At 42.9% G+C, this 15,476-nt stretch overlaps 1 protein-coding gene across 2 annotated transcripts in view; it reads left to right on the top strand.

Moving 5' to 3' along the window:
• hspa12a (heat shock protein 12A) overlaps positions 1–15,090 on the top strand; it is a 52,268-nt gene extending 37,178 nt beyond the window's left edge. The window contains exons 8-12 of one of the 2 annotated variants that reach the window (XM_035400908.1): positions 3,741–3,827; positions 4,709–4,813; positions 5,769–6,027; positions 9,317–9,420; positions 11,662–15,090. In XM_035400908.1, the coding sequence (XP_035256799.1) occupies positions 3,741–3,827; positions 4,709–4,813; positions 5,769–6,027; positions 9,317–9,420; positions 11,662–12,293 (1,187 nt within the window). In that variant the 3' untranslated portion in view covers positions 12,294–15,090. The remainder of the gene's footprint in view (positions 1–3,740; positions 3,828–4,708; positions 4,814–5,768; positions 6,028–9,316; positions 9,421–11,661) is intronic. The other variant, XM_035400909.1, reaches the window with a different exon arrangement.
• Positions 15,091–15,476: the final 386 nt, after the last annotated feature.

Here is a 15,476-nt window from a genome sequence, read left to right as displayed (position 1 = left end):
AGAAAGCATACACTCACTGCACTTCTGTTAATGATGAGGAAAAACAGCCTTTGTTCCTGTATAGTCTATTTTTCTTTCTTTCATTTGCAGACCAAGGTCTTCATCCAAAAAATGAAATTTTGGTCTTGGTGCTTTCTCTGAAAATGCTAGAAAAACCGAAAAAAATGAAGAAGGCAGAAAGGCCTATTCATCCTCATAATAAGGCGTGTGAATGGCTTTCTTTAACCTGAATATTTCATTAGTTTCATGCGCTTCTAATAAGTTGGATTTTTTGGAAGCACGATCGCTTTTCCCTTGTTTATGGGGGGGGGGTTACTTGCCCTCATTAATGAGTGAGACACACATAGTTTGATTGTGAACTTCAGTCCCATAGCATTACCCATACCTGCTTTCATGTGGGACTGAATGGCAGTCATGTATGCGTTCACTTGTATGCTTTTTAAAATAATGCTTCCATGTTCAGATTTGGCTCGTGTGTTCAAAATTGTGATAGATGGTTTATTTTACCCTTCCAGAAAAGAACCTTGCTTTTCCTTGCAGTGTTTCAATGATTTATGTTTTAGGTTTAAGTACAACATTATTTTCCCTTGTTTACAAATGTAAATATATTTGCGTTTTTTCTTTTACTTTCTTAACATTATACGTTTGGCAGTGTTCTGAAAAATGTTTTAAATGTTAGGTTAAAAAATGTAGTTTTCATTTCATTTGAATACAGTGCAAATTCATGATCTGTGAAATCGAACTCTGAAGAACTGATCACCCACAAGGACTTCTGGTGCGCCCCTGAGTGGGAGATTATGATTCTTTTTTACTTTTAAGCTCATTAAATACATCTTGTTTAAATTCAAAGTCACATTCAGCTCCATTTTGCTTTTTGAAGATATTATTCAACCGTGAAGGTCGGCAGTTGCTGTATTTCATTCCGTCCCTTTCACTCTGTGCCTAAAAACACTTGTTTGATCAGTGTGACGACATGGACCCATTCAGCTCCATTCTGCCATTTTGTGCGCTTAATTCCTCAAAAGTCAAAGCCCGGTCAATTTGGTAAAGGTTGAATATAGCACTGCATATAACTCCCCTGCAGAGGCCCAGTTCCGAACGCTAAAATCAAAATCAAGACTGTAAATGCGTGCGTGCGTGCGTGTGTGCATGCGTGCGTGCATGCCTGCCCATGTGTCTTGTGTGTGTGTGTACGTTCGTGCATGCGTGCGTGCGTGCATGTGTGCGTGCATGCCTGCCCATGTGTCTTGTGTGTGTGCGTGTGTACGTTCGTGCATTCCTGCATGCGAGTATTCTTCTGAGCATGTGAACTGGAACAGAATATGTAAACCCAATCAGACCCCCTTTCTCTCTAAGACCGTGCGATGACTGCACATTTTAAACGGATGACCTGCCCAATAAAAAGAAGCAGTGATTACTTGTATGTTTCAGAGGATGCATGTGCCGGACTGTGCTCGCTCAAATTCACAGAGGGCATCGCAGCATTGGAATGGGCTTAATGAATGTCTGTGGACATTCTGAATTGGGAGATGGGTAACCTCAAATTAGAATTAATCCATTGGTTAGGGTGCTCTGTCAAGGATGTTTTATGATTTTAACCAGAAAAATTGAGGGAAAAGGTACAGGTAATCTGTGACAATAAACCTTTCAAAAAGTGACATATTTTACTACAAAAATTGTAGTAGTGTACATTCTACCTCGTACCTAGTATGAACTGCGTTTACTTAAAATTAGATACTTCCTACATGTCACTTGGAGTCTTCTATATTTAGGTTTTTTGATTAAGTGATCTTTAGTTGAAATAGTCTCACAATAACATACAGCCTTTTTTGAAACTGTGATTCTTTAATTAAGTCTTGAATTTATAGTTCACATTCTTGATAAAGATGAACAAAAAAGATGAAATGACACATGTTTCAAGCTATATTTAAATTGTCAAAAATGTGGGAAATATTCTAGTGATTCAGTGGAATCATTTTAAATAACACTTTTCTCAGATTATACATTTATTGCCCCACAGAATGCAGTATTTCAACCTTGAGGAGCGGCAGACGTATAAATTCCTACTTTTCATCCTGACGTTGGAATGACATTTAAGCTTTTTTTTTTTCCCTTTTCACTAAAAATGCCACGGAATGACAGCTGAATGTGTCACTTTGCTGAAAGGGAATGGGTCCGAGTCTGTGTTTGGCCTGAATGCGCCGTGCTGTTCAGACAGCGTGCTGAGCCGTGGACGAAGCTCGCTTTTCCGCCTGGTGCAGGAGAAAGGTCAGGCTGGAATAGAAAAAAAAGAAAGAAAAAAAAAAACAATAGTGCACAAGTTTAATGCCTTTCAGAAAGTTTAAAATTGACAGTCAGGATGTGGTGAGGTTTTTCCAGCTGAGCTTTTTTGTCTTGTTGGAAGGTCTGTAGGAAAGAGGAAAGCACTCTCTCGCTCTCTCTGTCCCTCTCTCTTTCTCTCACTCTCTCTGTCCCTCTCTATCTCTCTCACTGTCTCTCTCACTCTTTCTCTGGCTCTCTCTCTCTCTCTCTTGCTCTCACTCTTTCTCTGGCTCTCTCTCTCTCTCTCTTGCTCTCGCTCTTTCTCTTGCTCTCTCTCTCTCTCTCTCTCCCTGCACCTGCTGCCATTTCCTCCCATTATGTTACCCGTCAGGTCTGTCTGAATCCTAACGTTCTCGCAATGTTCCTGCAACGTTCCTGCAACGTCGTGGCTCGGCTCTCGTCAGGCCCATTATTGTTGTTGTTATTTATTTTATTTTATTTTTTTTCTGCATAGTTTTACGCATCACTGTAATGACCAAATCAGGGGCCGTGGGAGTAGTTTTTGCTTAAACGTTTCAAACATTGCTGAACAATTTTATTGATTTTGTATAATGTTTAGCATTATTAGTTTGTCCAAATGCCTGCGAAATCTGGGAACCAGGTTAAAGTTTCAGGGATTCAGAAATGTAAAGGAACACGTAGTTCACGGATGAAAAACACGTAACACATTCTGACTCCCCCCATCTACAGCAGGCGGTGATACTCGTACTCATCTCACCCTGTCAATGTGCTTAACATGTAAAGTATTTTTCCAACATTTACGCAAGTTTAAGACGAACACTCACACAAGTTTAACACGAGCACTCACACAAGTTTAAGATGAGCACTTACACAAGTTTAAGACAAGCACTCACACAAGTTTAACACAAGCACTCACACAAGTTTAAGATGAGCACTCACACAAGTCTTAAAAAGCACTCACACAAGTTTAACACAAGCACTCACACAAGTTTAAGATGAGCACTCACACAAGTTTAACACGATCACTCACACAAGTCTCAGACAAGCACTCACACAAGTTTAAGACAAGTACTCACACAAGTTTAACACGAGCACTCACACAAGCCTTAAAGAGCACTCACACAAGTTTAAGACGAGCACTTACACAAGTTTAAGACAAGCACTCACACAAGTTTAACACGAACACTCACAAGTTTAAGACAAGCACTCACACAAGTTTAACACGAACACTCACAAGTTTAAGACGAACACTCACGCAAGTCTTAGACGAGCACTCACACAAGTCTTAGACGAGCACTCACACACTGCAGAGGCGCTTTGCCGCACTTCGAGCCTCCGCGCGGCTCAAACAGTGTCATTCTGTCGCTTTGCTGACGTGTGTGATGCTCAGCTTTTTTTCCCCCCCTGAGCGCTTTTGCCCTCTCACACTCCGCCGTTCTTTCTCTGTCAACAACCAGCCAAGGAGCTCGTCCGGCGCAACCGACAGAGCCGCACCTTTTTGGTGGAAAATGTCATAGGAGAGCTTTGGTCGGAGCTGGAAGAAGGTAGAGTCTCTCTCTCTCACTCTATTTTCACTTCCCCCCCCCCCCCCCCACCCCCTGGAGCATTTGCTCTTGCTGTTTCTGATGCTGCTGCCATAACCCACCCACCCACCCTCCTTCCCAAAAACATTGGAAATAAAAATAAAAAAAAGTAGAAATAGTAATTTTTATTAACAATGACTGGTTCATTTGACTGGTAACCCCAGATTTTTTTGCCTTTGCTTGCTTGACTGAAGCAGCTAACATCTGGATGCCTGTCTGTTCAATTCACTGTCTGAGTCCAATTCATTTTCCCTGTGCTTCGAATGAATGCTGAACATTTTGGGATGTGTGGGGGATGGGGGGGGGGGGTGGCTCATACACCAATGTTTGTGTTTTGTTAAAAGTTTTAAGTGAACAAATGGGAGCCAATTACTCTGGTATTATGTATACAAGATTGTACAGCATTAATGCAAGGCTTGAAGAACGGTTTTTGTCATATTATAGTTTGTTGTTAAGGAGTTCTGTCCTGAAATTATATTTTTTGGCACTTATTGTTTTCTGCAAGGACAGACCAATATGTGGTGCAGTCTTTTTAAGCAATTCTATTGTACTTATTATTCAGAGATTTGAAAGACATAAAATCCAGTCCTGTTAGGGCTCTGCCAGGGAATTAGCTTTTACCTTGAGCCTCTTTTACACTATGTAGCTGAATGGGGATAATCTAGGTCACAAATACCCACTTGGTTTGAAGGGCACTCATAGGGTTGTGTGTTGTGATTGTAATTGGTCAATAGGGTTTTTTTTTTTTTTTGAGTGCGAAGTGCTGTCCTGCCACAGACAAAGCTGTGGAGTGTCTCACCTCTGCCTCTTCCCCCAACTGTCACTTCTGTCCCTGTCTCCAGGTGACCGGTACGTGGTGGTGGACTGCGGGGGAGGGACGGTGGACCTCACGGTTCATCAGATCCGCCTCCCCGAGGGACACCTGAAGGAGCTGTACAAAGCCTCAGGTAGAGTGACCGTTGGTAACCGTGACAACCGTTCGTGTGTAACCGACGTCCGCTGACATGCTGTGTCCAGTCTGTACTCAAAAGGAAAAATATGCCTTTTTTAAAGTGATACTCTAAAAATAGAGTTTCTCTTTCTGTGGTAATACAGTGCAAATGTGTGTGAATCTGTGTTACAATATAGCCGTGGAAACCTTGGTCCTCACTATGCTAAACTACTTACATCCGGAGTTGTATGTTTATCCTTTTAGGCAATTGTTTGCTAAATTTATAAATTTCAGTTTTTTTCTCAGTTTCTTTTTCTTGTTTCTCAGTTCCCTGAAAGGAAGACATACTTTGTATAATTACTGTAAAATCACTAATAGGCCCCTTAGGCTATTTTTTAAAAGTCTCATTTAGTAGGCTGGAACAAAATTATTTTCAAAAATGAAAGCCGGGCCCTTGTAATAGCCGAAGTCCATCACTGTGGTAATGGACGTGTCCCATGCCAGCGTAGGGCTATAGTTAGCTAGTTGTTGATGTTGTTATAGCTAGTTGTTGATGAAAATGAGATGTTACTAAGTATGCAAAGGTAGATCTGTGTGAAGCACATTGGCTTGTAAAACCAAGGCAAGGGAGATACACAGATTGTGCTAACTGTAGCTTCACACTGACACTTCCAGTATGTGTACATTAATAGACTATCTGTATGCTAGCTGGGATTTTTGAAATACTGTTGTCATGTATTCTTAGACATTTTATCTTATATTCTTTGTGTCTTATTTATATGGTCTTTGCCGTCACTGAAAATCTGTATAGTGGAACTGGTAGCTGGTTTCAATGGTGGTAATTTAAATGTAGAATCCGGTGTACCTGTAAGCGAGGAGCGGACTCCAAACAGACGCCAGTCTCCCAAAAGCAGGCAGGAAGCATTCCTGGGGGGGGCAGTCTGAGAGCTATTCCTTTCTGTCTGTCTCAGGGGGGCCCTACGGCTCGATCGGGGTGGACTACGAGTTCGAGAAGCTGCTCTGCAAGATATTCGGGCCGGACTTCATCGACCAGTTCAAGATCAAGCGTCCGGCGGCCTGGGTGGACCTGATGATCGCCTTCGAGTCGCGAAAGCGAGCCGCCGCCCCGGACCGGACCAACCCCCTCAACATCAACCTGCCCTTCTCCTTCATAGACTACTACAAGAAGTTCCGCGGCCACAGCGTGGAGCACGCACTGCGCAAGAGCAAGTGAGTGTGTGTGTGTGCGTGAGTGTGTGTGTGTGTGTGTATGCGTGTGTGTGTATGTGTGTTTGTGGGGTGGGTGGGGTGGGGTGTGTGTGTGTGCGTGTGTGTGTGTATGTGTGTGCATCTGTGTGTCTGTGTTGCATCTGTGTGCATGCGTGTGTGCGCGCGCGTGTGTGTGTGTGTGTATGTCTGTCTGTGTGCACGTGTGGTTGTGTGCGTGTTCGTGTGTGTGTGCGCATGCATGCGCGCGCGTGTGTGTGTGTGTATGTGTGTGCGCACGTGTGTGTGTCTGTGTGCGCGCGCGTGGGCACGTGTGTGTGTCTGTGTGTATATGTGTGGCTTCACCTTCCTGACACTGCTGACTGGGTTGCACTTAAAAAGATTGGAATCATTAAAGGCACCTTGCTTGTGGATATTAGCGCTCACTTCCTGCCTGTGGATGTGTCTGTGGTTATTAATGAAGCAGCGCATCGAGCGATGAATAAAACCTGCATTGCCCCAAAGGGAATTTTTTTGCTCAGGAGACTGAGCATAATCATAAAAAATCTGATAATTCAGCTTTTAACATTTGTCTGAGCGCATAGAATGTATTAATTGTCTGTGTTGCCTAAATGGTAAATAACACAAATGATGAATGACACAAATGGTAAATAACGATGATCAACTATTTATCAATTAGAACAAGTACTGTTTGGACAAGGATGTGATGTTCTCCAATGAGACACCTAAAATCTTGCCTCGCAGTTTCTTTATTTTGTTGTGATTATTTTGGACAGAAGGTCGGAAAACATAGGTAACATTGTTTTGTCACCTTTCAAGTGACATAATTCACAGTAAAAAAAAAAAAAAATTCTGATGCCCTTGTATCGGTGCTCCATGACAGATTATCATCATTGAATGTTCCATATTTGAACTCCTCAATAGCATCAATGTTTATTGTTATCAAATATTTGTGTGCCTTCTTGATTTGTGCCACTAGGGGGCCACACATGTGCATTCCTAGTTATCAGACGCAACACTTGGGACAAGTACCTTACTAATGGCTGGAGATAAGGACATTTTTGAATGTATCCAACCAAAATATCCCTAAATATTGTATGAAAAGATTATGTGCATGCATTGATCGCTAAACAACCTCTAACTGCTAAGTTTTTTTCCAGGAGATTGATGTTTCTTTGTTTACAATAGTCAATGCTTACTTTAGTCACCGTGTTATGACCGACTTTGCGGTTAGCTTTTTTTTTTTTCATTTCAATAATTTGCCATAATAGCCATCCTGCGGTTGGATTTTCAGCTAATGGATATTGCGACTTTCCAAATATATACGTGGGGCAAAATCATTAGATTGATTAGCTCTGTCAATGTCATTTACAGTCGGATGTGTGCGTGCAGTGAACAGCATTCCACTGTTCAGACGGACACACTGTAATGTCTTTGGTCACTGACCGTAGTGAAGCTGATGTATAAACTGATTATAAACTCAACATATGTGCTCTTTAAAAATCCATATTCATTTGTTTGAAAACATCCAAATAGCTGGCTGTTTACCTGAGCAGTCATCCATGCTCAGAGGCACGATGGCTGTGCCAAACTCAGGAATGGAACCTGCAATCCGTTTGCTTTTCAGAACAGCTCAGAACGGCTTTTCAGTGCTTTTGTGAAACTGTTGCTGAAGTAAAGATGCTGTATTGAGATAATACTGGTGATTATATATAGTAGTGGCTATTACTACTAGTTGTGTACTGTGTACTGTGATGCAATTTAAAAATTCTTATGAAAACTGTACTTCCTGAAAATACACTTTATGAAAATACTCTTTTAGTCTGACATTAATTAGTATATGTTATGCCGTTTAGAATGTAGACTGTTATTTATACGTGTGAAAACATTTAGAAACCCAGGATTTCTCGATTGATACGACTGAAAATGTGGTACTAGTTTACAAAATGTCCGGTCCCAGTGTTGGAGTCGTCTCCACAGCGCATATCGTAACCTTCTGTAGCATTTTTCCCTACATATGCTTTTGTTCCCGCTTCAGTTACACCCTAGTAACATTTGTTGGTGGCCAGCGATGATCGTAAATGCATTTTTAATGATGCCTAATACAGTTATTAATAATGAATGGCTCATTTCTCACTGCACCGTAGCCTGGAGTGTTAGCCTACTCAGTGAGACGGGCCTGATGGAGGGGCCGTGTTGTGTGTTGTGTAGCCGGAGCTGTAATGGCGATGACGTGCTCCTGTATGGATTTTATTTTCCCGGGGCCCGGCCGCGGACGCTCTTCAGGATGAGCCGGTGTGCCGAGAATCACAGTCCTTATCGGCCCCTGTGGGCCCCGCGACTCGTAAATCAAGATATTTGGTCCGATGACTCCGGTCGCTCTCTGGCTTATCGAGAAGGATCTCCATCATTAACTGGAAGCGCAGACACCTTAGAGAGCACAGTGAAGAGGGGTCTATAGATAATTGATAAGGCCTTCCTAAGCTAAACCCATAAAATGGCTTTAATAGGAGGAAACTGGCATACGGCTATAATGTATTGCGGTTTTGAGAATTGTATTTGCTTGAACATGTATAATTCATGGTTCTATGATTGTGTATGGAAATATGTATTATATAGAATATGTAATGTACATGGGTAGCTGTATTGAAGTGGGTTTTATATTCCAATTTTGTTTCAGGAATGAATATGAATCTGTGAAATAATTACACAACCCTTTCTGGGTTGGTGGCTAATTTGTGTGGTCCTGGCAAAAGCAATGTGGACAACAGTAAAAGAAAAAATATTACAGGGTATTTCCACTGTATGGATGTGCAGTTTTTCCCTGATACTTCTGCTAGGCAGAGACTGACATGCACCTCTGTATTTATTCCGCATATATACCAGAATTCTTTGAGCCCACGGGCCTATATTGATAGCTAGAATAACCTCTATCCACCATCTTGGACAGTAATGGACCCAGCATCTATAAAACCGACCATAGTGAAAAATGAAACTGTAGAACGCTTTAGGAAGTGGTTTTCTGTGAATAGGACCTGGAGACCAGGGCTCAGCTTTTCCTTCACCACGCTCTTACTTTCCTGCAGCTGTCTGTGTGATTCTTTATGTTGTAAATATTTTTAAATGAATTATTTTTGGTTTACGTTCTGTCACAAAAAGGGTGGAATTGTGTTATTCTTTATTATTGTGAATATTAAAAAAAAAGATTTTTTTAAAACATGGTTATTGTGTAATGACTGAGGCTGAACTGTGAGGCTTTTTTGGACTAACCGAAATAACGGCTCTCCTGCAGTGTGGACTTTGTGAAATGGTCGTCCCAGGGGATGCTGAGGATGAACCCCGACGCCATGAACGCCCTCTTCAAGCCCACCATCGACCACATCATCCAGCACCTGGGTGAGTCTTCTGTGTGTGTGTGTGTGTGTGTGTGTGAGGGTCTGTGTGAGCGAGTGTGTGTGTGTGTGTGTGTGTGTGTGTGTGTGTGTGAGCATGTGTAGATCTGTGTCTGCATGTAGGTCTGTGTGTGTGTGTGTGTGTGTGTGTGTGAGCATGTGTAGATCTGTGTCTATGTAGGTCTGTGTGTGTGTGTGTGTGTGTGTGTGTGTGTGTTTGAGCATGTGTAGATCTGTGTCTGTATGTAGGTCTGTGTGTGTGTGTGTGTGTGTGTGTGAGGGTCTGTGTGTGTGTGTGTGTGTGTGGGTGTGTGTGTGTGAGGGTCTGTGTGTGTGTGTGTGTGTGTGTGTGTGTTTGAGCATGTGTAGATCTGTGTCTGTATGTAGGTCTGTGTGTGTGTGTGTGTGTGTGTGTGAGGGTCTGTGTGTGTGTGTGTGTGTGTGGGTGTGTGTGTGTGAGGGTCTGTGTGTGTGTGTGTGTGTGTGTGTGTGGGTGTGTGTGTGTGTGAGCATGTGTAGATCTGTGTCTGCATGTAGGTCTGTGTGTGTGTGTGTGTGTGTGTGTGTGTGTGAGCATGTGTAGATCTGTGTCTGCATGTAGGTCTGTGTGTGTGTGTGTGTGTGTGTGTGTGTGTGAGGGTCTGTGTGAGCGAGTGTATGTGTGTGTGTGTGTGTGAGCGTGAGCATGTGTAGATCTGTGTCTATGTAGGTCTGTGTGTGTGTTTGTGTGTGTGTGTGTGTGTGAGGGTCTGTGTGAGCGAGCGAGTGTGTGTGTGTGTGCATGCGCATGTCGGTCTGTGTGCTTGTAGGTCTGTGTGTGCACATGTACTTCTGTGTTTGTGTGTAGGTCCCTGCGTGTGTGTACTGTAGGTTTGTGTGTGCGTGTCTGTCTGTGTGTGTGCGCATCCAGGGTGTACTGATCGATCTTAGTCATGATTCAGCAAATCTGAGTGCAGACACTTCCTGCAAGCCGAAATATTGGGTGCTTTACTCTGAATTGCGGATAGATTGAAGCTGAATAACCGGCCCACAGGAGAAGGTCATTTGCACCGAGTGCATGTCATTCGTGCGGAAATAAATTCGACTGACAGATGAAAATAAATGAACAATAAAGCAGCAAGCCCAGCCAGAGAATTATATTTTTTTTACAATTTTTTTTTACCATCTTGAAACAATGAACAGTGTTGGTAAATCTCCAATTATATTGGGAAACTAAAGCCCCCAATTAGTTTAATCAGGCTGTCAGCTCAGTGGTGCCCCCTGGAGTGTAAATGATGCTATTATAACATCAGCTTAGCCAAACACGTTTCATGTGTTTTATTTATTTATTTATTTATTTATTTATTTATTTATTTGTTTACATTTAATTTATTTAGATCATTCAGAAGGCTTTGCTCTTCGCAGCTAAACACAACGATTGGGCCAAATCAGTGCGTAGCCCCGCCAATTTTTAGCTTTATGAAACCTTTATGGAACTACGTCAGCATTGTACTAAAAAACATGGCTGCCCCTGCAGCGGTAGCAGGCTAGTGGTGAGCTCACACAGAGAAGAAGGTCCTCTATGGCCACAACCGCTGCACACGCTGCATGGTAGATGGGGTTCAGGCTCTTATCGAGAGAAAGCCTTAATAATTCATGGTGTGTTTTTGGAAGTGAGAAAGCAGATCACATTACCTCAGTACAGTCTGCTTGGTCCATCTGGCTGTCTGATGGCTTTGGAGCTGGGTCTGAAAACAAACAGTTAACTTTGGGTGGAAAAATGCAGAACCATTATCTTTGTTGTTGTCTTTTGTAAGCTGAACAGTAAGACTTAATTAACTTGCACAGCAACAGGATCACTATGGATGTTATAAGATGCGTGTAATTATAACTATATTATCCTTCATAAAAGCATTACTTGACACCAGAAAACTTTCATTCAGCAGAAGAAGAGATCATTTGTTACGGGTACAGTAGCTTTCAGATTTCAGACTTCTCAAATGGCATGAAAAATAACGTGACTCATGCTCAACCTTCTGACCAGTGTCCTGCACAGATGTTCTCATTATGTGGGTGCAGTGCAGTGGTAATGGATGCATTATGTGTCATGGAGGAAGATAAGGGGATATACACTTACATCACTTACATACTTGGTGTAAACGGTTTATTCTTTCCTCAGCTCTCATATCCTTGAGATCAATCCGGCTAACCCCCCCCCCCCCCCCCCCCCCCCCCCCAAACTCCCGTTTCCCCCCCCCCCCCACAGGCGAGCTGTTTGAGAAGCCCGAGGTGTCGAACATCAAGTTCCTGTTCCTGGTGGGCGGGTTCGCCGAGTCGCCCCTCCTGCAGCAGGCCGTCCAGACCATGCTGCAGGGCCGCTGCCGCATCATCATCCCGCACGACGTGGGGCTGACCATCCTGAAGGGGGCGGTGCTGTTCGGCCTGGACCCCGGCGTCATCAAGGTGCGCCGCTCGCCGCTCACCTACGGCGTGGGCGTGCTCAACCGCTACGTGGAGGGCCGGCACCCGCCCGACAAGATGCTGGTGAAGGACGGCACGCGCTGGTGCACCGACGTCTTCGACACCTTCATCGCGGCCGACCAGTCGGTGGCGCTGGGCGAGACGGTGAAGCGCAGCTACACGCCCGCCCGGCCCGCGCAGCAGGTGATCGTCATCAACGTCTACTGCTCGGAGCGCGAGCAGGTGGGCTTCATCAGCGACCCGGGCGTGCGCAAGTGCGGCACGCTGCGGCTGGACGTGAGCGGCACGGAGAGCCCCGCGCCCCGCCGCGAGATCCAGACGCTCATGCAGTTCGGGGACACCGAGATCCGCGCCATGGCCGTCGACGTGGCCACGTCCCGCAGCGTCAAGGCCGGCATCGACTTCCTGGGCCAGTAGATCTAGCAGTCGACTGACCCGGCCGGCGGGCGTAGCCGCCCCCGCACGCCGGCTGCGCTGCGCTGTTGCTGCAAAACATCAACAAAAAAAAAAAGAAAAAAAAGAATCGATTAAAACAAAAAAAAAACAAAAAAATCTGATAGCGTCATTATAACCTTAAAGAGCAATGTGGAAAGTGCGTTGCGCGCTAGCTGTGGTTTGTAGTGAGTCCAGGCCAGGCCCCACTCCTCTCCTACAGCCCAAGGTCTTCCAGCACCCCCCCACCACCCCCTCCCCCAAACCCACCCACCCACCAGACTGTAATGTCCTCTTCAACCCTGGTTTCTTGATGGCCCCCTCCTCTAGCAAGCGTTCGTAGACAAGCGTATGAAGACGTAGAAGTTTTTACACTTCTCATTAGGATGGTTTCTGCAGGTTTAGCAAGATTCTGCATAACTTTTAGGAAACCATCTTTAACCACACTCAGATTTGTGGTTCCCTTGAAGCTTATCCCGTATGCAGTATCAGATTCTGGTATTGTTAAAGATGAGTGGTATGGATGGGGCTCTCTAGAATCAGGCTTGGAAATGACTATCGAAATGTAAGGAAGAAAGATAGGGAGTCTGTTTCTCCAGTAAACTCCTAACAGGTTCAACCTGATAGGTTGTGATTGATAGAACACTGCAGGGTGGCTTTCAAACCTAGAACTCATACCTTCCCCCCCATTATAAACGCAAAATGTATGCAATTCCAACATACATTATGTGCATTCATACAACATAGGTGTGCTTTGACAGAAGAATTGTTTAACTGACCAGAAATCTTTGTGGCTCGTCCCAGTTAAATGCTGAATATCTTTATCATGGAATTTCCCGTGCATTGCCTTTAAGTGAGCTTCGTGTTGCTCAATGGCCATGATGAATATTTTATTCAATTTTTAATTTTTTTGGAGCGTAAAGGGCAGTTTTAGACATTGACTCCATGTTATCGTAATAGGTTAAATGTCACGAAAGAAAGTCAACTTAACTTTGTCCACCTTGGCGTTATTTTATTTGTAGTTTTTATTTTAATTTTAAATTGATAAGGTGAAACTCAAAGATGACACAATCATGCCCTAGACAACACTTATCCAGGATGGTTATAGGCTAATGAATGTTACAAGCCATTCACTACAAATCTTTGTGATGTCATCTAAAGGACTGACGTTGCTTTGGAGGACAGGCTTGGTCGATGGGCCCTTGTTTTCATCCCACAAACTTCCTGTAAAATCCACCTCACTGGTCTGCGTTATTGTGCTGAAAAAAATAACTATGAACCCTAGAATGTGAAATATAAATGCAAATGGCTAGGTAGAAAAATGCTGCTAGCTGCACTTTGCAAAACAACTTTAACATAGCCATAGCAATATGCTTGTTGCCTTTTTATGTGTTATTCCCACCATGCAAAGGGGGAAAGAAGCCACTTGTTAATGTGCTTTTTATGTTGATTTCCGGACATCGCCTCTGAGGAAAGCCCTTTGGGGATATGAGAAAGTGATTAAGGGAACAAATTGTTTATTTCTGTAAATACAGTATTTAAAAACGTTGTACAGATTTTTTTTAGCCGTTGTTGGATTCGCAGCTTTAGGAGAGGGAGAGTGTGCTTCCTTGTTTTGGATACGTTGGTTTCATTATACTCATCAGTCTAAAATGTGGGGGAAAGGCTAAGCTAAAAAACTGAAGGATGGGATTGGTTGAAAAAAAAAAGTTAGTCGGCTCGTATGTTACCTTGTTCATCGATATCGAAAAAACATGATACCTGAGCCATCAACATAAAATGACATTTATCTTCAGAATAGAGAAAGATGTTGGAAGTCTCAGATTCATTTGGGTGTGTGTGTGTGTGTGTGTGTGTGTGTGTGTGTTTGCGAATGGTCTACATGTTTTGGCCTTAAGTGCTTCAGGATTATATACAGTGTGACTGTAAGAAATAGTGAGAACGGGTTGCCAGGTTTTAGCAGTTCCAAAGATTCATAAGATCTGCTGTTAAAAATCCCCCTCGCGATTAAACGTGAGACCTCCTCGCTTTCCCTGTCTGATTCCCTGTCTGACATACTCCCTTATTGATGTCACATGCTAACATATACATGTTAATCCCTAGTGTGTTGTATTATTGCTTAAATGTATAAAGTAATCACTTGTTTATTTCTGTAGTTTTTAATCACGATTGTACTGTGCCTGAAACGTACTCCCACTTTATGCATAGACCTTATCGTATCTGTAAAACCTTGCACAGTATTCACAGATTTGCTCATTCACGGAAATACTGCACTGTTACCCCCAGTGGTTGGTACGGGTCTCCTGTATTTCTAAAACCCTATAAAATCCAGCTTATTATTGTTATTATTCTACAGTTATTGCGCATTACTCAATTACATTATTCCTCTGATTAATTCTCAGCAGTAATCCTCCAGCTCGTTTCAGTGTTGCTCTTGTCTTTATCTCATGCTATTATATGAAGCCACCACTGATTCAGTTTAGGTGGTTTGGCCACAGCGATGTCTTCAGAAAAAATTACCTTTAAAAGGGAAGGGTCGCAAGTAAATGCACCACATTGGTATTCAGAAAGGAAATAGATTCATTATAGTAAAGATATTGAGTTCATTGTTGATCTGTCTCATTTCCACCATACCAACACAAATAATCCGTTTTTGTTTTTCTGTAAAACGAACCTTTTAATACTTTTAGAGCTTGACAGTTTCTGCCAAAAGAAAAAAAAAAACGGAATTTTTGATGCTCCCCAGGATACATGTGTGAAGTGCCACAGATCTCTTATGCCATTGTAACGCATGCATGGACATATAAAGCACGTTTGCATGCATCTATTTTAAGTTTTTTTTTTTGCTAAAATAGTTTCAGATATCTATTGCCTGGTATTTCCCAAATAGGATCAAATTTAATAATGTGTAAATTATCTTTTCAGAAGCTGTAGTCAACAGGTGCATTTCTCACCTCAGCTTTTGACCATGTTTACTTTTTACATCTCTTGAAGATGCTGTTTCTCTTGGATCCTGGCCATGTTGCCAGTCATGCTTGTTGGATACATTCCCACACAATTAATAATTAGGCCCAAATTTAGAACAGTTATTGGTTATTGGACATTGGTAAAAAAAAATCATTTACGGATGTCATCAACAGCCGTATAGTAGAGATGCACAAACTTCAA

This window comes from Anguilla anguilla, chromosome 18 (genome assembly GCF_013347855.1).
Source record: "Anguilla anguilla isolate fAngAng1 chromosome 18, fAngAng1.pri, whole genome shotgun sequence".
Taxonomy (NCBI): Eukaryota; Metazoa; Chordata; class Actinopteri; order Anguilliformes; family Anguillidae; genus Anguilla; species Anguilla anguilla.
The sequence above is the reverse complement of the archived record's forward strand: the minus strand, read 5'-3'. Positions and strand labels throughout refer to the sequence as shown.